Source organism: Poeciliopsis prolifica, unplaced genomic scaffold (genome assembly GCF_027474105.1).
Source record: "Poeciliopsis prolifica strain line A6 unplaced genomic scaffold, Auburn_PproV2 SCAFFOLD046, whole genome shotgun sequence".
Lineage (NCBI taxonomy): Eukaryota > Metazoa > Chordata > Actinopteri > Cyprinodontiformes > Poeciliidae > Poeciliopsis > Poeciliopsis prolifica.
In genome coordinates, this window is record NW_026562421.1 from 4,543,500 (window position 1) to 4,561,112 (window position 17,613).

At 39.6% G+C, this 17,613-nt stretch overlaps 1 protein-coding gene and 1 long non-coding RNA gene across 2 annotated transcripts; both read right to left on the reverse strand.

The window, feature by feature from the left end:
* Positions 1-1,502: 1,502 nt before the first annotated feature.
* Positions 1,503-5,328, reverse strand: LOC129377028 (ladderlectin-like). The gene is made up of 7 exons (XM_055056757.1): positions 5,214-5,328; positions 5,049-5,114; positions 4,867-4,885; positions 4,356-4,450; positions 4,010-4,144; positions 3,380-3,491; positions 1,503-2,502 (listed from the first exon to the last, which is right to left on the reverse strand). The coding sequence occupies exons 2-7, from the start codon at positions 5,112-5,114 to the stop codon at positions 2,435-2,437; spliced, it is 495 nt and encodes a 164-aa protein (XP_054912732.1). The 5' UTR covers positions 5,214-5,328; the 3' UTR covers positions 1,503-2,434.
* Positions 5,329-9,774: 4,446 nt separating this feature from the next.
* On the reverse strand, positions 9,775-10,796 carry LOC129377037 (uncharacterized). The gene is made up of 4 exons (XR_008607865.1): positions 10,745-10,796; positions 10,580-10,645; positions 10,400-10,415; positions 9,775-9,860 (listed from the first exon to the last, which is right to left on the reverse strand). It is a non-coding gene; the product is annotated as an uncharacterized LOC129377037 (long non-coding RNA).
* Between the last annotated feature and the right edge of the window lie 6,817 nt (positions 10,797-17,613).

Here is a 17,613-nt window from a genome sequence, read left to right on the forward strand (position 1 = left end):
AGCATCTTTTCAACATTTAATGATTGATTTCATTGAACTAACTTCTGCCGAAGGAAAAAAGTATTGTTTGGTGATGGTTGATATGCTTTCCAAATGGCTTGAAGCGTTCTCAGTTAAGACAGCTGATGCCTTCACAGTGGAAAAGATCCTCCTACAGGAGGTGATCTGCTGCTGGGGAGTGCCAAGAACAATCTCCAGTGAAAATGACACACACAAAATGTTCTAACACAACTCTCTAAAATGCTTATTTTGGATTTTAAAAAAAACATTGTTTGTACCACCCACAAACTGGGGGAGTGATAAAATGAGATAATGGAACTTTAAAACTCAAATGAACAAAAATCTTAACTGGGTTCAAGCCCTCCCTATTGCTTTGATGTACATGCACATGCACCACCAACAAAAACACAATCTCTGACTGTTTGAAATCCTTTTTGCAGGACCACCCAACATGGCAATAGGACCACCAATGAAACCTGGAGATAGTTTAGCAATATGCAATGACAAAGTGATTAACTATTGTATTTCTCTAGATCAATTAAAAACCATCAGAAAGCAGATCTAAGGAGGACAACCTGTGCCAGCGAGCAAACTATTGCATAACCTCCAGCCTGCAGATTTTGTGTTTATTAAAAAGTTTCAGGAGGAAGAATTGGTGATCCCACCACTGGCAGGGACCATTCCAAGTCTTCCTGGCCACCCTCACCAGGGTGAAAGTTGCAGAGAGGTCCACCTGAATCCATGCCTGCCACTGTAAGAAGTTCACTGAAACAAGACCAGGCCCACCAAGGGGATTCCAACAAAGAACCCCTGGAAAAATAGGGACATCACCAGAGGCCCACTTAATAGCTCACCTAGCATCTAGCTGAGGCAGCATTAAGAACATGGTCGGGACAAGACATCACTGCACCAGAACACCCACATGGATAAAGGATGCCAAATCGATCAAAAACAACTGCTATTGCCCCACTACAAAAAAGTGTGCATACGCGTGGAGGATCCCAAAACATCTTCCATCTCTGATTCACCCCCTGGTTTCCCGCTTCCCAGTGCAAAACAACAACAACATTCCATGGGCCCAAAATCGAAAACGATGAGGTCAATGTCCCTTTCCCTGACCCTCCTGATGTTGAGGTTAAGTTTATTTTGCAATGCTCAAGGTTTTCTCATTATCCCAAGTACAGGTAAATTTAAACTTCCTTTTTTACTTTTATTGTGTTTTTGCATCATTTAGAAGTGTAGCATTTTCAGGTTTTCATCCTGCTTAAAATCACTCTGTCAGGACAGTCCCTTGAGGAAACAGCATTAAATTTCGTGCTGAAACACTCCTGTGATGTTTATACTTTAAACCATTACTTAATGACGAATGTAAACTGATGTTTTGTTTCACAACTGTCTTGTAGCATCATTTACCTTATTTTATTATTTCTAGGTTTCATTTACTTAGTTATTTCTATGATTGTTTCTGAAAAAAGGGGAGGAATTGTAAAGGAGATTTTCCATTAAAGAGAAAAATGTTTTATTTGCATTGTTCCATTTATGTACTTGCAACATGTGTTAATGTATCACAGTCAAAATGAGTGGCGATGTTTTTCTGTTAGAAACTGCGGCAGGCAGATCAGAGAATTCTGATCTCAGAATTCTCTGTTATTATAAGCAACCTTAAGCTTCTGCATACTAGCTTTTTTAAATTTACACCACAAAGGAGCTGCATACAAGGATGTACAGTAAGCTTTAAACACATGTATTTTCACCTCATCAGAGCACATCTGGAGTTTCCTCTCCAGAAGGTTTGCCTGGGCGTGACACTGACGATCATCATCATCAGAGAGCTGGACTGTGATGTAGTGACCCAGATGTTTAGTTTAACAAAGTTGTCAGCTTTAGTCCTACAAACTACTACAACAGTTTTCTTGGCATTATACTGCACATCAAATCTCAACTCATAATCAGAGCAGATATTCAGTAACTGCTGAAAACCAGCACTGCTGGGTGAGAGAAGAGCCAGGTCATCAGCATACAGCATGATGACAAACATTTTTACAAGGTTTCATAAGGTGTAAAATATTTGTGACACTAGTGAATTTGTTCAAAACATGTGATTCAGTGTTTGTGAAAACTTCATATTTTATAGATTTTTATTACTTTACTAATGCACTGATATTCTGATGATTTTCAGTACAAATTTGTAACAGAGATTTGGAAATATTACCAATTAGTTTATAGCTGATGCTTAATTAGAATCCTGACACCTTTTAAATCTTATAATTAAATCAATCAGATTTCAGAGAAAGAAAAAAATTTATTTAAGTGATAAATCAAGTGAAATCAGGTTCTTCCAGCAGTGATCATCGAGGCTTGACATCCAGGTGGAAGTGACATCACCAGCAGGAAAGCCATACGGTTCAGATTATTAGGCATCAGAAGAGAAAGGTTAGAGCTGCAGAACACATACGAAGGGAAGCTGCTTGGAACAGACATCATCGTTCACAAAGTCTCGTCCTGTAAAGAGACAAAGAGACAAATCCTGATTGGAAACCTTTGACATGATTTGATCAGTTTCATGCATGCAGGGCAGATGACGAGTCTTGCCCAAGGATACAACAGACATGAATGGAGTGGGGGTTCTGTGGAAATATTCTAAAATGATTTGTGTTGAATGTTACTTTGATGTATAAGCATCAATTTGCCTTGATAAGATTCAAGGAGACTACAAGTCTTGGTTTGTTCTGCGTTCCCCCCCCCATGGTGAGTCTGGCCTTTGGTAAAGGATTTGCATAGGGAAGTGACAACGGGACCATGCAGACTTCTCAAGGCTACAAGACAGTAACCAAATGTGGATCAAAGAGGAAATGAAACAAATGGCCACTAACTTAATAACTGTGTCCCAGTTATGACACTGAGACTGGTTAATGATCAGAGATGTTTGCTTCAAAGTGGTCATCTTTGCTGTGTAGCCCAATAAAATTATTTATGATTACTGGCCTTAAAACAAAGGGATGACCTAACTCTGAGCCAAGGGAGAGGCGGCACAGAGCGGATCAGGACAGTCATTGGCAGGATGCATAGTGGGAGACACAGACAAAGGGCTTCAGATTTCACTGGGATTGCCTTTGGGTAACACTGTACGCATGTTTGATACTTGGATCTCCAAGTTATATTGTACTTTGAATACATTTTGGTTGATTTTAACTCACTGACGCTTCTGGAATTTCTGGCATCATCAACCATAACTGGAGATGTGAAAGTCTCCAACACTTTGAATCCACCAATTACAATACAGATGCCTTTCTAACCCACTGGACCCAGAGATGTTGTAAAAACATACATTTAAACAAAATTATTAAATTACAGATTGTGTAACTCCAGTAATAAATACCTTGTACATTCATGTCCATGCAGTGTTCTTTGTCACCACCATTGTTTGGCTCACCGGCTGCCCAGTTGGTAAAAGTAAGCCTGGAGCCATCACTCCAAAACCAGATGCCTTCCTGAAAGAACATCTTAGTTTTCAGTTCCAATGCAAATAAATCTCACAGAACCAACCTGGACTTCTGCCACTCACTATAGAAAACATGAACTGTGTTTGGATCATTGATATTTAAACCCTCAGCTGGTCAGAGCAGCCGGAGGAAAAACAGAAGCCGGTTCTGGTTCTGTTGGAGGTCTCCTCTTATTCCTCTCCACTGTTGCCACATGCTTCCTCAGCATGAGGGAGTTTAGCATAGTCAGTTATTCAATACAACAAACTGGGTTTCTTCCTCAGGTAACTGTTGACCAACTGATATTCTAATCTGCAGTTAACTGCATTATAACCAGAATCAACTGGAATGTCTTTGACTGAACTGACCACTTTATTAGGAACACCTGTTCAATTCAATTCAGTTTATTAATATGACAACAATTCACAACAAATGTCGTCTCAAAGCTTTTACAAAAAGAGCCATGAGAAATACATCTTGACAGAAAACGACCAAATGGAGATATTTGTATGTTTTTAAATTCTCACCCCTGGTGAATCATAACCGCCAAGCCAGGTTCTTGTGTGTGCTTGAGTTGTTTTGAAGATAAGCTGTCTGATGAAGTTGTACTCGTCTATATTGTGGAATGAGGCCAGATGTGAATCCAAATGCTGGCAATGTTTCTGAAAAAGGCAACACTGGTTTAAACTTTCCTCTGTGCAGTGAGACAGTTGGTGCAGCTGAATATCAACCTTTAGAAATTATGGATCTATTTGTTTAATGGAAATCAGTTTCTGGAACCTTATTGTTGGTTAATCTTATTGTCTTTATATCAATAAATTTACATTTCCTTTGAATTGAGGAAATCTGCTGAGATCATCACATCTGTTGTACCTCTGCTGCAGCCCAGGATTTTTGAAAAGTTACAACCACAAAACAGCGACGGTCGAACCAACTCCAACCTGCAGGGCAGTCAAATGCTGTGGGATCTGAAAAATTTGAAGAGAAAAGGTAAATACATAGATCTGATAATCAGCATCATTTTAACACAAACCAGGAGTTCTGCTGCATAAAACAATATGATAAAAATATATAAAAGTTATTCTAAAATGTTTTCACATGAAAAGCCTCTGAAATGACACATTTATTGGATCTGATTATTTTATTCAGAAAATAATTTGCCTTCAGTAAAAACTACTGTTGTCTATCCGCCTTGTGGGATGGGATGTTTATACAATAAGTACTAAATAAACTATTTATTAATTTACATTATGCAGAAATTAAGGCCTGTAATTTTGCTGAAAGGATGACCCAATATAGCAAAAGTTTCCCATCTTTTCAAAGAACTTCACAATATAATTGTCTTTTAGGTGTTAGAAACTCCAACAATAAAAGAATCACGTACCTTTCAGTTGACATCCGGCCTGTGGATGAAAAACCCAAAGTTTTAGAACAAATTCCCAACAAAACAAAGTTTTCTCATCAACCAAGTGATGGCTCAGATTGCTCCATCTGATCTACGTCAGTCAGCCAAAGCTCCCAACAGGGACATACCAGTCATTGTCTTAAGTCCTTCTCCATACTTACATCAGCTCCATCCCAGAGTCCAAAGCTCAGACCAAGAAGCAGAGAGAAGAGAAGACCGGCAGCCATCTGTAGAAAGAATGGTTAGGAAAGTTCATAATTAGCATCACAGATCAACTCAACCAAGACATAAAACATCACCATGAGCAGTAGGACTTTAAATGTTACCTTGTTCTGATGGTTAGTTGAAGAGTCTGTTCCAGCAGCAGTTTCTGGTCACAGGATGTCTCAGAGATGGAAACACAGACTTTATATACCTTCACTTTGTTTGTCTGTGAAGTGGACATTTTGGAGTAAGTCACTGTCTGTTCTCGCTTTTGTCACTTTTTTACAACGTGTTCAAGTTGTTGCAGAATCTTCCAGGATTCGGCCAAGGACGTTTTCCTGATAGCGTGAAGAGTTACGTACCGTAAGAAGTGATTAGAACCGGACCAAACCGGCTGATGTTGCCACTTCTGCTTCTCTGTCCAGAACTGTGTTCTTGTATGGAATGTACTCTCTGATAACAGAAGTGGATTAAAAAAGGACGTATCTGTGAGATGTTGCTCTGCTTTTCCTGACTCTGTTGGATTCAGTCTGTTGACTGCCTTCAAATAAAACACTTGAAAGATAAAGTTGAAACTTGATCAATTCTTGAGTAGTTTGTCTTCCTGTTTGATAAGGAGTTTCCACCACATGCTTGGTGTGAGAAGTGGGATCTGTCATGCCAGAAGGACTTCGTGGCAGAGGACAAGAGCAGTCGGCCGTCCTGAAGACTGAAAAACCAGCTTCAGTCCACCTGTGTTAAGAGGGCAGGTTCTGGATCCTACTTCTGGTTGTGATGTGATGCTGCTGAATGTCGACTCTGTAACCCTGTTAGCTGCTGCATCAGGACCCAGTGCCCCAGCAGATTAGCCTCTAGCATTACAGGGGCTGTACTACCAGTCTGTTGAGGTGGGTACTCCCTGGAGGGAGCTCCTCTGGCTGGAACAATCTGCAGTGGTGGAACGGGACGAGCTACTGGTAAAAATGGCGGCCCACCATTTTATAAAATGGTTGTGCTCTCAACGGCATTTTCTTGCTATTCTATCATGAAATGGCTGTACATAACCTCCCTGACTACTAGATGTTCCCCTGGAGACACCTGACAGAGAAGGTCCCTGAGATCCAGTTGAAGTAAATGGATTGTTTGAACTTAGACTCAGCATCATGTAACAGTTAAAACAAGATACAAGCTAGGAGTTGAGGATTTATGAGGGGGTTCAAGGTCATGACTTTTTTCAACAACTCCACCATGCTTTCTGTCTTTTTGTAAGGTGAAGTTCCTTGCCAAAGCTCTGCTAGCTCTGAACAGAACTTTCTAATTTTCTCCTGGATCGCTTTGTGTTTTTAAGTGTACTCTTTTGACAAAATTTAGCTCAGTCTTCATTTTGTCCTGCCTCCTCATACTTTTCAGCACATCCCTGGACTCTGGCACATAATAACAAAGGTCCTAAAGGAACTTCATCAGTAACTTCTTTCCCTTCTTGAATAATTAGCGCCTATAAATTTTCTCTTACCTCTTTTTCTTTCTTCTCTTTTTCCTTTTTCACAGTTCTCGTACATCCAGTACTGTCTTCAATAACAATCTGCTTTCCCAACAGTTTCCAATTCTGTGGACCACAACCCTGGTCTGCACTGCTCTATGACATTCAATCCCACTGAGGCCTATTAACAACCATTTGGTTCATCTCCTGTTTACTCCACAGTTTGGTTCTTGCCTTCTAACTTGGTCAGGGCTTGCAGGATGTCGTTATCACTTCCCTATGCAAATCAAGCTACCAAAGGTCAGACTCACACTGGGGAAGGGAATGCAGGACAAAGCAAGACTCCACTTGTAGTTTTCTTGTAACTCATCAAGGTAAATTATTGATTATAAATCACATTTCAGCTATCTGAGGACCACCATGAACCCCCAACTGGACTCCATAGACTGACGGAACCGACTGTCTTTGGCTCCTCACACCATGAGGCACCTCCATTCATGCTCCCACTGGATTGCTGCAGCACAAGCATCAAGCAGAGAGCGATCCGGCTGTGTGCGCACCAACTGCTTCAACTCACCATAAAGGGAACTGTCCAAACTTACACAGTAAACTGGTCTCTTAACAGAGTCTCAGATTTTAACATGCCAGCAGGTGCACACTGCTTCGCTCTCCATAAAACCCCATTAATGTGAGGAGAACTCCTGAAGACTCTCTGCCTGCTGTTTTCTGGAAAAAAAGGCTTCTGGAACAGCAACATACAACCACACAATTCCTGGATCATCTCAAATATTTTAGAAGGGTCCTAAGATAAATATGTACGAGGGGCATTAGGCAATGCTGAAGAAATGATCGGCAGAGCACTTGAACTAGTCTATCCTTGTTGCAACTGCTCATTGTCAGTTCTTGAGCTTGCTGCCAGATTTTTAACTTCCTGAATTTCTTCTTCCACTATTGTCATAAGCTTATTCTGCTTTCTGTCACAATGCACCAAGCTAAGACTAAACTGTTAATCCCTTACCTGGCGGTACCAAAATCACCCAAAACGGCTGAAAAGGTATACCCAAATTTAAGCTGCTTGTTCTTGAACAATTTGGACTACTTAGCTTATTTTTTATGAAGATGAATAGCTAAATGTTCTATTTTTGCCGTCAAAAATACTTTAATTGTAAGTAGTTTGTAGCCCATTACATTTGTAACACAAAAGAAATTGAAAGATTTTGCTCCATCCAGATTTTTCCTGTTTTCTTGTAAATGCACCTTGAGTGTTGAATGTAACTGGAAAATACAATAAATCTGTAGAACAGAGTATTCTGCTCTTGGATCTAAAGACTGATCAAGCACAAAAAGAAATGTCATTTTGGACATGTTTTATTTTGAGGATGTACAGATGTTGTCCAAGTGCCATTTGGAGTCTCCGCTTAGAGACTCCAAATGCCATTTGCATGAGTTCAAGCTGAAATCAATAACTATTACAATCAATGACTGGTGAGCCAGTAGCACTCCCACCCAAGCTGTGGTTCTGCAGTTTTCTGGGAAATAGTTTTCCGCCACTGTCATATGGAGACTCCAAATGACACTTGGACAATATCTGATATACAAACTTCAGATAACTCCTCAGTGCTTAACAAACAGTCGTCAATGAGGCTGTAATGTCAGACTTTGGTCTGAGCGATGGGATTACCATGGTAGAAAGTTGATTCTACCAATTTTTACCATGTTGGTTCATCATCCTGCTGTAAATAACGACCCATCTGCAGTATCCTGCTTGGGGTCAACAGATTTTTAACTAAAGATGTTCTGGTGTTCCAGAGGTTTATGATGACAAACATTTTTACAAGGTTTCATAAGGTGTAAATATTTGTGACACGAGTGAATTTGTTCAAAACATGTGGTTCAGTGTTTGTGAAAACTTCATATTTTAATTTCTATTACTTTACTAATGCACTGATACACTGATAATTTTCAGTACAAATTATAGCTGAGATTTAGAAATATTACCAATTAGTGGAATCTTGATATATTTTAAATCCTATAGTTAAATCAATCAGATTTCAGAGAAAGAAAACATTTATTTCAGGGGATCAAATCAAGTGAAATCAGGTTCTTCCAGTGATGTCATCGAAGCTTGACATCCAGGTTCAGATTATTTGGCATCAGAAGGTTACAGCGATCTGGCACAGATGAAGCGAAGCTTCTTAGAACATTCATTATCATTAATTTTCTCGTCCTGTAAAGACACAAAGAGACAAATCCTGACTGCAAAACATTTGACAAAGACTTTGACATAATTTAATTGGTTTCAGAAAGCATGCAGGGCAGATGACGAGTCTTGCCCAAGGACACAACGGACATGAATGGAGTGGGGGTTCGAACCAGGAACCCACCAATTACAGGACAAACTCCTACTTACTAAGACACCAGATACAAAGATAAAAACATGCATTTAAACAACATTATTAAATTAGGTTGTGTATTTTCAGTAATAAATACCAAATATGTTGATGTCCATGCATTTTTCGTTTCCACCAAAATTGTTTGGCTCCTCATCGCCCCAGTGATGAAATACAAACTTGGAGCCATCACTCCAAAACCAGATGCCATCCTGAAAGAACATCTTAGTTTAAAGTTGCAATGGAAACAAATCACACAGAACCAACCTAGACTTCTGCCATCTCATAGAAAATGTGAACCAGAATCTCCAACAGAACCACTTTATTAGGAACACCTGTTCAATTCAATTCAGTTTATTAATATGACAACAATTCACAACAAATGTCGTCTCAAAGCTTTTACAAAAAGAGCCATGAGAAATACATCTTGACAGAAAAAGTGATCAACCAAACGGAGATATTTGTATGTTTTTAAATTCTCACCTGTGCTGAATCATGACCTCCAACCCAAGTTTGTCTGTGTGTTCCAGTTGCATTGAAGGCAGCTCTCGATGAAGTGGTACTCATGTAAGGTGTTTATTGAGGTCAGATGTGAATCCATTGTGAGGCAGAATTTCTGAAAAAGGCAACACTGGTTTAAACTTTCCTCTGTGCAGTGAGACAGTTGGTGCAGCTGAATATCAACCTTTAGAAATTATGGATCTATTTGTTTAATGGAAATCAGTTTCTGGAACCTTGTTGTTGGTGAATCTTATTGTCTTTATATCAATAAATTTACATTTCCTTTGAATGTAGGAAATCTGCTGAGATCATCACATCTGTTGTACCTCTGCACACCCCAGGTCATTTCAATGTTCACATGCAGGAAACACCGACCCTCAAGCCAACTCCAACCTGGGTGCACTTATCGCAGTCGGCAACTGGGAAAGTAAATGCATCCATCCACTGATCAGCATAATTAAAACACAAAACAAAGTCAAGATGTTCAGCTGCAAACATTATGGTAAAAATACATAAAAACATGAGAAATGCCATCTAATGAAAATAGGAATTATGTCAGTTAATTATTTTAAAAAAGCATGATCAATGTTAAATCAGTAATCAACTAATAATTCTCCACTTCAACCAAAAGTTTTATTAGATGACAGTCATTACAAAAATATTTTCACATGAAAAGCCTCTGAAATGACACATTTATTGGATCTGATTATTTTATTCAGAAAATAATTTGCCTTCAGTAAAAACTACTGTTGTCTATCCGCCTTGTGGGATGGGATGTTTCTATACAATAAGTAATAAATAAACTATTTATTAATTTACATTATACAGAAATTAAGGCCTGTAATTTTGCTGAAAGGATGACCCAATATAGCAAAAGTTTCCCATCTTTTCAACGAACTTCTCACAATAAAATTGTCTTTTAGGTGTTAGAAACTCCAACAATAAAAGAATCACGTACCTTTCAGTTGACATGCCTGTGGATGGAAAACCCAAAGTTTTAGAACAAAATTCCCAACAAAACAAAGTTTTCTCATCAACCAAGTGATGGCTCAGATTGCTCCATCTGATCTACGTCAGTCAGCCAAAGCTCCCAACAGGGACATACCAGTCATTGTCTTAAGTCCTTCTCCATACTTACATCAGCTCCATCCCAGAGTCCAAAGCTCAGACCAAGAAGCAGAGAGAAGAGAAGACCGGCAGCCATCTGTAGAAAGAATGGTTAGGAAAGTTCATAATTAGCATCACAGATCAACTCAACCAAGACATAAAACATCACCATGAGCAGTAGGACTTTAAATGTTACCTTGTTCTGATGGTTAGTTGAAGAGTCTGTTCCAGCAGCAGTTTCTGGTCAGGATGTCTCAGAGATGGAAACACAGACTTTATATACCTTCACTTTGTTTGTGTGAAGTGGACATTTTGGAGTAAGTCACTGTCTGTTCTCGCTTTTGTCACTTTTTTACAACGTGTTCAAGTTGTTGCAGAATCTTCCAGGATTCGGCCAAGGACGTTTTCCTGATAGCGTGAAGAGTTACGTACCGCAAGAAGTGATTAGAACCGGACCAAACCGGCTGATGTTGCCACTTCTGCTTTTCTGTCCAGAACTGTGTTCCCCGTGGCAGAGGACAAGAGCAGTCGGCCGTCCTGAAGACTGAAAAACCAGCTTCAGTCCACCTGTGTTAAAAGAGGGCAGGTTCTGGATCCTTCTCCAGATTTTCTTGGCATGCAGCTTTAAGTCATCCATGAGAAGGATCACATAAAGTATGGCCATTGTGAGTAACCAGCCAGAACAATGAAAACCAGTGACCTTTTCTACTGAGTAATAAGGAGAAAATGACATTGAATTCAAATACATTTGTTATGGAATCAGGAACAGCTGTGGAAGACAGCATCTATAAAATGTAGGGAAGTAGAATGATTACCATAGGATGGTGAAATAGATGCAAGGAAGCTCTAAAGCAAAGTGGACACAAACCTAAACAGACCAAGATCATCACATTAAGAGTATTGCATTGATCACTGCAGCTGTGACCTTGTATGTAGAAGTTATTGCACCTTGATGTTTCATGGGCAATGGTCAGATTTCAGGGTCGGCCACGCCCACATGCTTAGATGTGCAAACATTTTTCATAACTGTTGGAGAAATTGTGATATTATTAATCAATTATTGTTATTCTCATTGATCTTTATAATGTATATTTATTTTATGCTTTCCTTTAAGTTAATCTCATTATAGAATTAAGAATGTTTCTTGTATTGTTGATTTGCTCTGATTCCTTTCTCAGAAGGCCTCACTGACAGAGAGCAGAACAAAATCTTCCTGCAGGTTTACCTCTTGGTGAAGAGCTCTGCTTCGGTTGAGTTGCTGGCCTCCAATCCATCATTGCTAAGATCACTACATATTTTATTAATCTTTGTGCCTGGAAGGACATTATCTAGTGCAGAATGATTGTGTGTTAGTTAGTGAATAACATTTGACGGTGTAGCTATTTGATGAGTTGTTCCCCCTCCCTTTAGAGCTACAGCGTCCTTGTGATTAGGGATCCTAGAAACAATAAAATAGAGGAGCAGACAAAATGTGCTTCAGAGCGGTAGGAGATTGTAACTGAAGCACATCTCTGTCCGTTCTCCTCGCGAGTAAAAAAAAATCCAACTCTTTTGTCTTTTCTCTTTGTTAATGTATCTTTAACAGGTGTTAACCCTAACAATAACTTTTGGTCTTCAATGCCTCAAGACTGTGCTGAATGATTCTGAAGTTTGTGTATTTAAAGTATTGTAGGGGGCGCTGTAATTAGGCCACGCTCACCAAAGATGGTTGAGGATTTCTGTTGGGGGTCAGATAAGGATCGATCCCAGTGAGTTTCGGATCTGTGGAATTTAGCCAAACTTACGGTAATGGTGTCATTTGTGACGTTTCCACACTTCACATCCTTCACCGAAGCGGGTCAGCTGGAAACCACATCATGTCAACATGTCTTCAGTTTTTGGACACACCTTCATGTTGATTAGGTCAAAGGGGTCAAAAACACGTGACAAAAAAATCTAATTTTATTTGTATAGCTCATTTCAGCAAGGCATTTCAAAGGGCTTTACATCATAAACACAAAGTCATAGAATAAACAATACATTGTTCCATATTACATTTCAAATAAAACTTATCAGCTGGTTTTTAGTTTAGATTTAAAGGAAGTCAGGGTTTCCGCTGTTTTACAGTTTTCTGGAAGTTTGTTCCAGATTTTTGGTGCATAGATGCTGAAAGCTGCTTCTCCTCTCTTGGTTCTGGTTCTGGGGATGCAGAGCAGAACCAGAACCAGAAGACCTGAGAGTCTGGAAGGTTGATACAACAACAGCAGATCTTTGATGTATTGTGGTGCTAAACTGTTCAGTGATTTATAAACTAACAACAGTATTTTAAAATCTATTCTTTGAGCTACAGGGAGCCAGTGGAGGGACTTTAAAACTGCTGTTATGTCTCTATCTTCCTGGTTCTAGTGAGAACAGGAGCAGCAGCTTCTGGATCAGCTGCAGCTGGAGGATTGATTTGTTGGACAGGCCTGTGAAGACACTGTTACAATAATCAATGAGACTAAAGATAAACGCATGGATGAGTTTCTCTAGATCTGGCTGAGACATTAGTCCTCTAATCCTGGAGATGTTCTTCAGGTGATAGAAGGCCGACTTTGTAACTGTCTTTATGTGGCTCGCAAGGTTCAAGTCCAAATGAACCCAACATGACAATGCATACATTCTTTGATATAAATCTATAAATAGCTTTCTGTTAGTTCTGTCAAAATGCAACAAAGAGCTAATTTTTCTCATATTGTTCAACCATTTTGCCTTAAATAGGTTGTAGGAGCCACAGTTTGATGACTGCTGTAAACCTCGTCATGTTCTATGAACAAAAGAGAATTTAAGTTCATTTTTTGTTGTTTAAGAAATGGCAGTGGCTGCAGTGGGCCAATAAATAGTGAGGAACAAAACTAGACAAACCCACTTTCATTCTGTTTTCTCTCGCTCTATGTGTTAGAATTATCCAACGATAATTCTAATATATTATAATTTCAGTATATTAATGAAATACAATAGAATTAGGAAAACTATTTTACTTCTAAAATATTTCAGGTATTCTAAAAGAGCTTTTCTAAAAGTAGACAACCCTGCAGTTTTTAGATCCAATCTCATAGTTATTATTTGGCATTAGATTTTTGTGCCAGTTTGTTTAAAATTGAAATCAGTTTCTTGTTGAATCACTGAGGCAGAAAACCACCAGGCCAGGTTGCAGGTTATAAATTCTGGTCTGGAATGTAAAAAGGAGGAGATTGGTACGGGAAGACTGGTTGAGGATGAGCTTTGTGCTCTCCATATATTTGCCTTTGGATTTCAGCAGGTCTCAAGCAGGGTAATAAAATTAACATTAAACAGCCCTACAAGGGGAGGACACGCCTTCTAATGCATATATTTAAATGAAGGGAATATGCGTCCTTATAAAAAGGTCTGTTTTACGGCAGAAGATCGAATTGCTTTGTTTGTGTCCGAGTGAGCAATTCCCAAAAATGCATTTTTGTCTTTCCTTTTCAACTCGTTGCAGGTAATTCTATATTTTGTCATGTGGACTTCTTGATGATCTGGGTGTGATGCTGATGAAACATTCTGTATGCATTGAATTCTCTGGATAAAGCTCTAGATATATCTGAAGTCTGATGTCGAATGGTTGCTTATTATTTCCACTGCACATGCAGAGTCCTGAATCTGGGAAACTAGAGGAAAATTAGCGAGCAAAGTGAAGTTATTCCTCTAAGTTTTAACACTATGGATCCAGCTCTTCTTGACCCGGTCCATGTAAATAGAGTCCAGGTCCGGGAGGGGGTATCCCACAATGCCTTGTGCCGTTCTCACCACCCGTGTCAGTTGTTTCCTCTCCAGTGCTGTGCAGCTGCCATACCACACGGAGGACGCTCTCGATCTGTAGAAGTTCAGGAGCAGCCATGAGGAAAGTCCAGCCCGTCTCAGTTTCCTGAGGAAGAAGAGCCTTTGTTGTGCTTTCTTCACCAGGTGGGAGGTGTTGGTATTCCAGGAGAGGTCAGACGTGATGTGGAGGCCCAGGAACTTGATGTTGTCCACACGCTCCACCTCTTCTCCATCTATGAGAAGGGGAGTGTGATCCGTCCTCCTGGACCTTCTGTAGTCCAGAATGACCTCCTTGGTCTTCCCTGTGTTCAGCACCAAGTTGTTTGCTGAACTGAGTGAGCTGCTGAATCTCCTCTCTGCAGGGGGTCTCGTTGTCTGAAATGAGACCCCCTGCTGTTGTGAACTTCACAACTGTGTTGGTGGGGTGGATGGCCACGCAGTCGTGTGTAAACAGGGTGAAGAGAGCTGGGCTGAGCACACAGCCCTGCGGTGTGCCTGTGTTGAGGACCAGTGGGGACGATGTTGAGCCACCTATTCTCACCACCTGAGGCCTGTTGGTGAGGAAGTCTCTGATCTGTAGCGCCACCTTTTGCTGCAATTGCAGCTGCAAGTTGTTTGGTTTTTGTCTCTATCAGTTTTACACATCAAGAAGCTGAAATTCTTGCTCATTCTTCCTTGCAGAACAACAGTGGGGTTAGATGGAGGGCGCTTGTGACCAGCCATTTTCCGTTCTTTCCACAGATTCTCCATTGGATTCAAGTCTGGACTTTGACTTGGCCACTCCAAAACCTGGATGCGTTTCTTTGTGAACCATTCCATTGTAGGTTTTGCTTTATGTTTGGATCATTGTCTTGTTGGAAGGTAAATCTCCTCAGACTTGGAAGGTAAGTCAGGTCTTTTGCAGACTAACAGGTTTTCTCCCAGAATGGTTCTGTATTCGGCTCCATCCATCTTCCCTGCTGAAGAAAAGCAGGCCCTGACCATGATGCTGCCACTACCATGTTTGACAGTGGGGATGGTGCGTTTTGATGAGTTGTGTTTCATTTTGCATTATGGTCAACAAGTTTGATTTTGATTTCATTTGACCAGAGCTCCTTCTTCCATGGTTGGAGTCTCCCAGGTGGCTTGTCTTTAAACCAGACATTTTATGGATATGAATAACTTTGCACATCACAATTTGCAGTTTTTATTTGTTAGAAAAGTTTAAAATCCAATAAATTTTATTCCACCTAATAACTGTGTCCCACTTGTTGTTGATTCTTCACAAAATAACAATTTTAAATCTTTATGTTTGAAACCTGAAAATGGCAAAACGTTGTAAAGTTCAAGGGGGTTGAATACTTTCGCAAGGCACTGTATCAGTGGCTGTCGTAGTGTTGAATTAAACACTGTGTTCTTTTTCAAATTTTTTGCGTGATTGTGTGTGGTATTTTCCTGGCCACCAATATTCCTGACTCAGTGGACAGTAATGGTGCACGATAAGTCATGTCTCAACATGGCCTTTAGAAACCAAAACCAAAAGAAAACATTACCTTAGAGAAATGCAAAAAATAGGAAGACATTTCTCCTGAAGATGCGACCCAAAAAAACAGACCAGTGAACGAGCTATAAAACTACTTTTATATCAAAGTACATGAAGGTGGGTTTTTGCTGTCTGATGTTACTCTTTGGAGGTGGACTCATCCTACATCCCAGCAGAACGTCTGCAACACGTAGGCAGTGGGTGAGACTTCTGCCTGGATACAATGCAGGTGTCACATTATCAATCAAATCAATCAATCAAATTTATTTGTATAGCACATTTCAGTACCAAGGCATTTCATTGTGCTTCACATCATAATAAAACAAAAAACACAAAGTCACCAAGTGGGAGTTTCTTGTGTTTGCATCAACAAAAGGTTTACTGGTTTTACTGGTATTTTAATCCCAAATGAATCTATCCGCTATCCAAGTCATCCTCTCACATCTCCTTACCATAGTTATTCCAAGCGAAGCACAATGCATGAGCTATTCAATGCGAAAACATTTTCTACACAAAGCGCGTGGAACAGAATTTACTTTCATCTGTTCAAGCTGCTCCCAACCAGCTCCTGACTCTCCTTTGACCCAACATTACTACATTAAACAGCAGATTTCAATTCTACAAATTAGCACACGTTTCAATAATATCATTAAACTCATATAACAGATAATTTCAATACTGAAACAACTACAACACTCAATATTTTCTGATTAGTTTTCTACATCCATGATTTTCATAAACTAGAAACATTTTTCAGATGAATAGATGACATATACTCTTAAGAAAGTGATGTACGACAAAAAATTCTGCTATATAGACTAATTCTAGTCAAATTATGGTTATATCTAAAGACAAAGTCCTACTGATAAAGTTATATATTGATTATATTGATGAGTCTAAATCTAACTTAACTGATGCCTATTAGAAACTAACATAATTTAACTAGAAAATTCCTGAAGAAATTTAACTGGGGCCTGCCAAAGTGTGCCCGTCGTTTGGACCCAGCGTTCTGATGCTAAACATTAGCATCCATGCTAAAGAAAGCTGCAATGTCATCAATAGCACGTGGATAGTCACAAGCATGAATTATTGAACATGGGTAATAAGTAAAGGAAACAGCTAATACCTCATTTAAGGCAAAAGGCTAATGCTAATGCCTGAGAGAAAAAGATCATGCAGGATAATCTTATTGCACTGCCTACGGCAGTGCACTAGTGGGGAACAGTGAAATGCTAATGTTTGTGCTGATGCTAATGCACAGTGCCCTAACTTGAGAGGAAAAGATAATGCAAGCTAATATCATTGCAGCGCCTGCGGTGCTGCATTAGCCACAGACGAATCTTAAGGCTTTTATTTTGAAATTTTCAGAATGCTTATTTTAAATGGTCAATGTAATCCCATGTATAACAGTGATTTGGTTAAATCAGACATATAATGGTCAAAAGAGCACTTAATGTAAAAATTGTCAAGGCTTTTATTTTGAAATTTGTTTAAAGCTTAATTTAAAATTGCCAAACTAATTCCATGTGTAACAATGCTTGGTTAAAATGAGTTATAAAAGGCCCAAAACACAAGCAGTTCTAAAGTCCAGCTTTTTCCTCTGAGTTCTGCCATAGTTAGAACTACAGTGATGCGTTTTTGTAGTCCTAACCACTGGCCCTGCTGTGTTCCGTTGCTATGGTAATGGATCCTCTGCCAGCTTTGAGTCAGACAGGGGGAGACATAATTCAATCAGTTTGAGG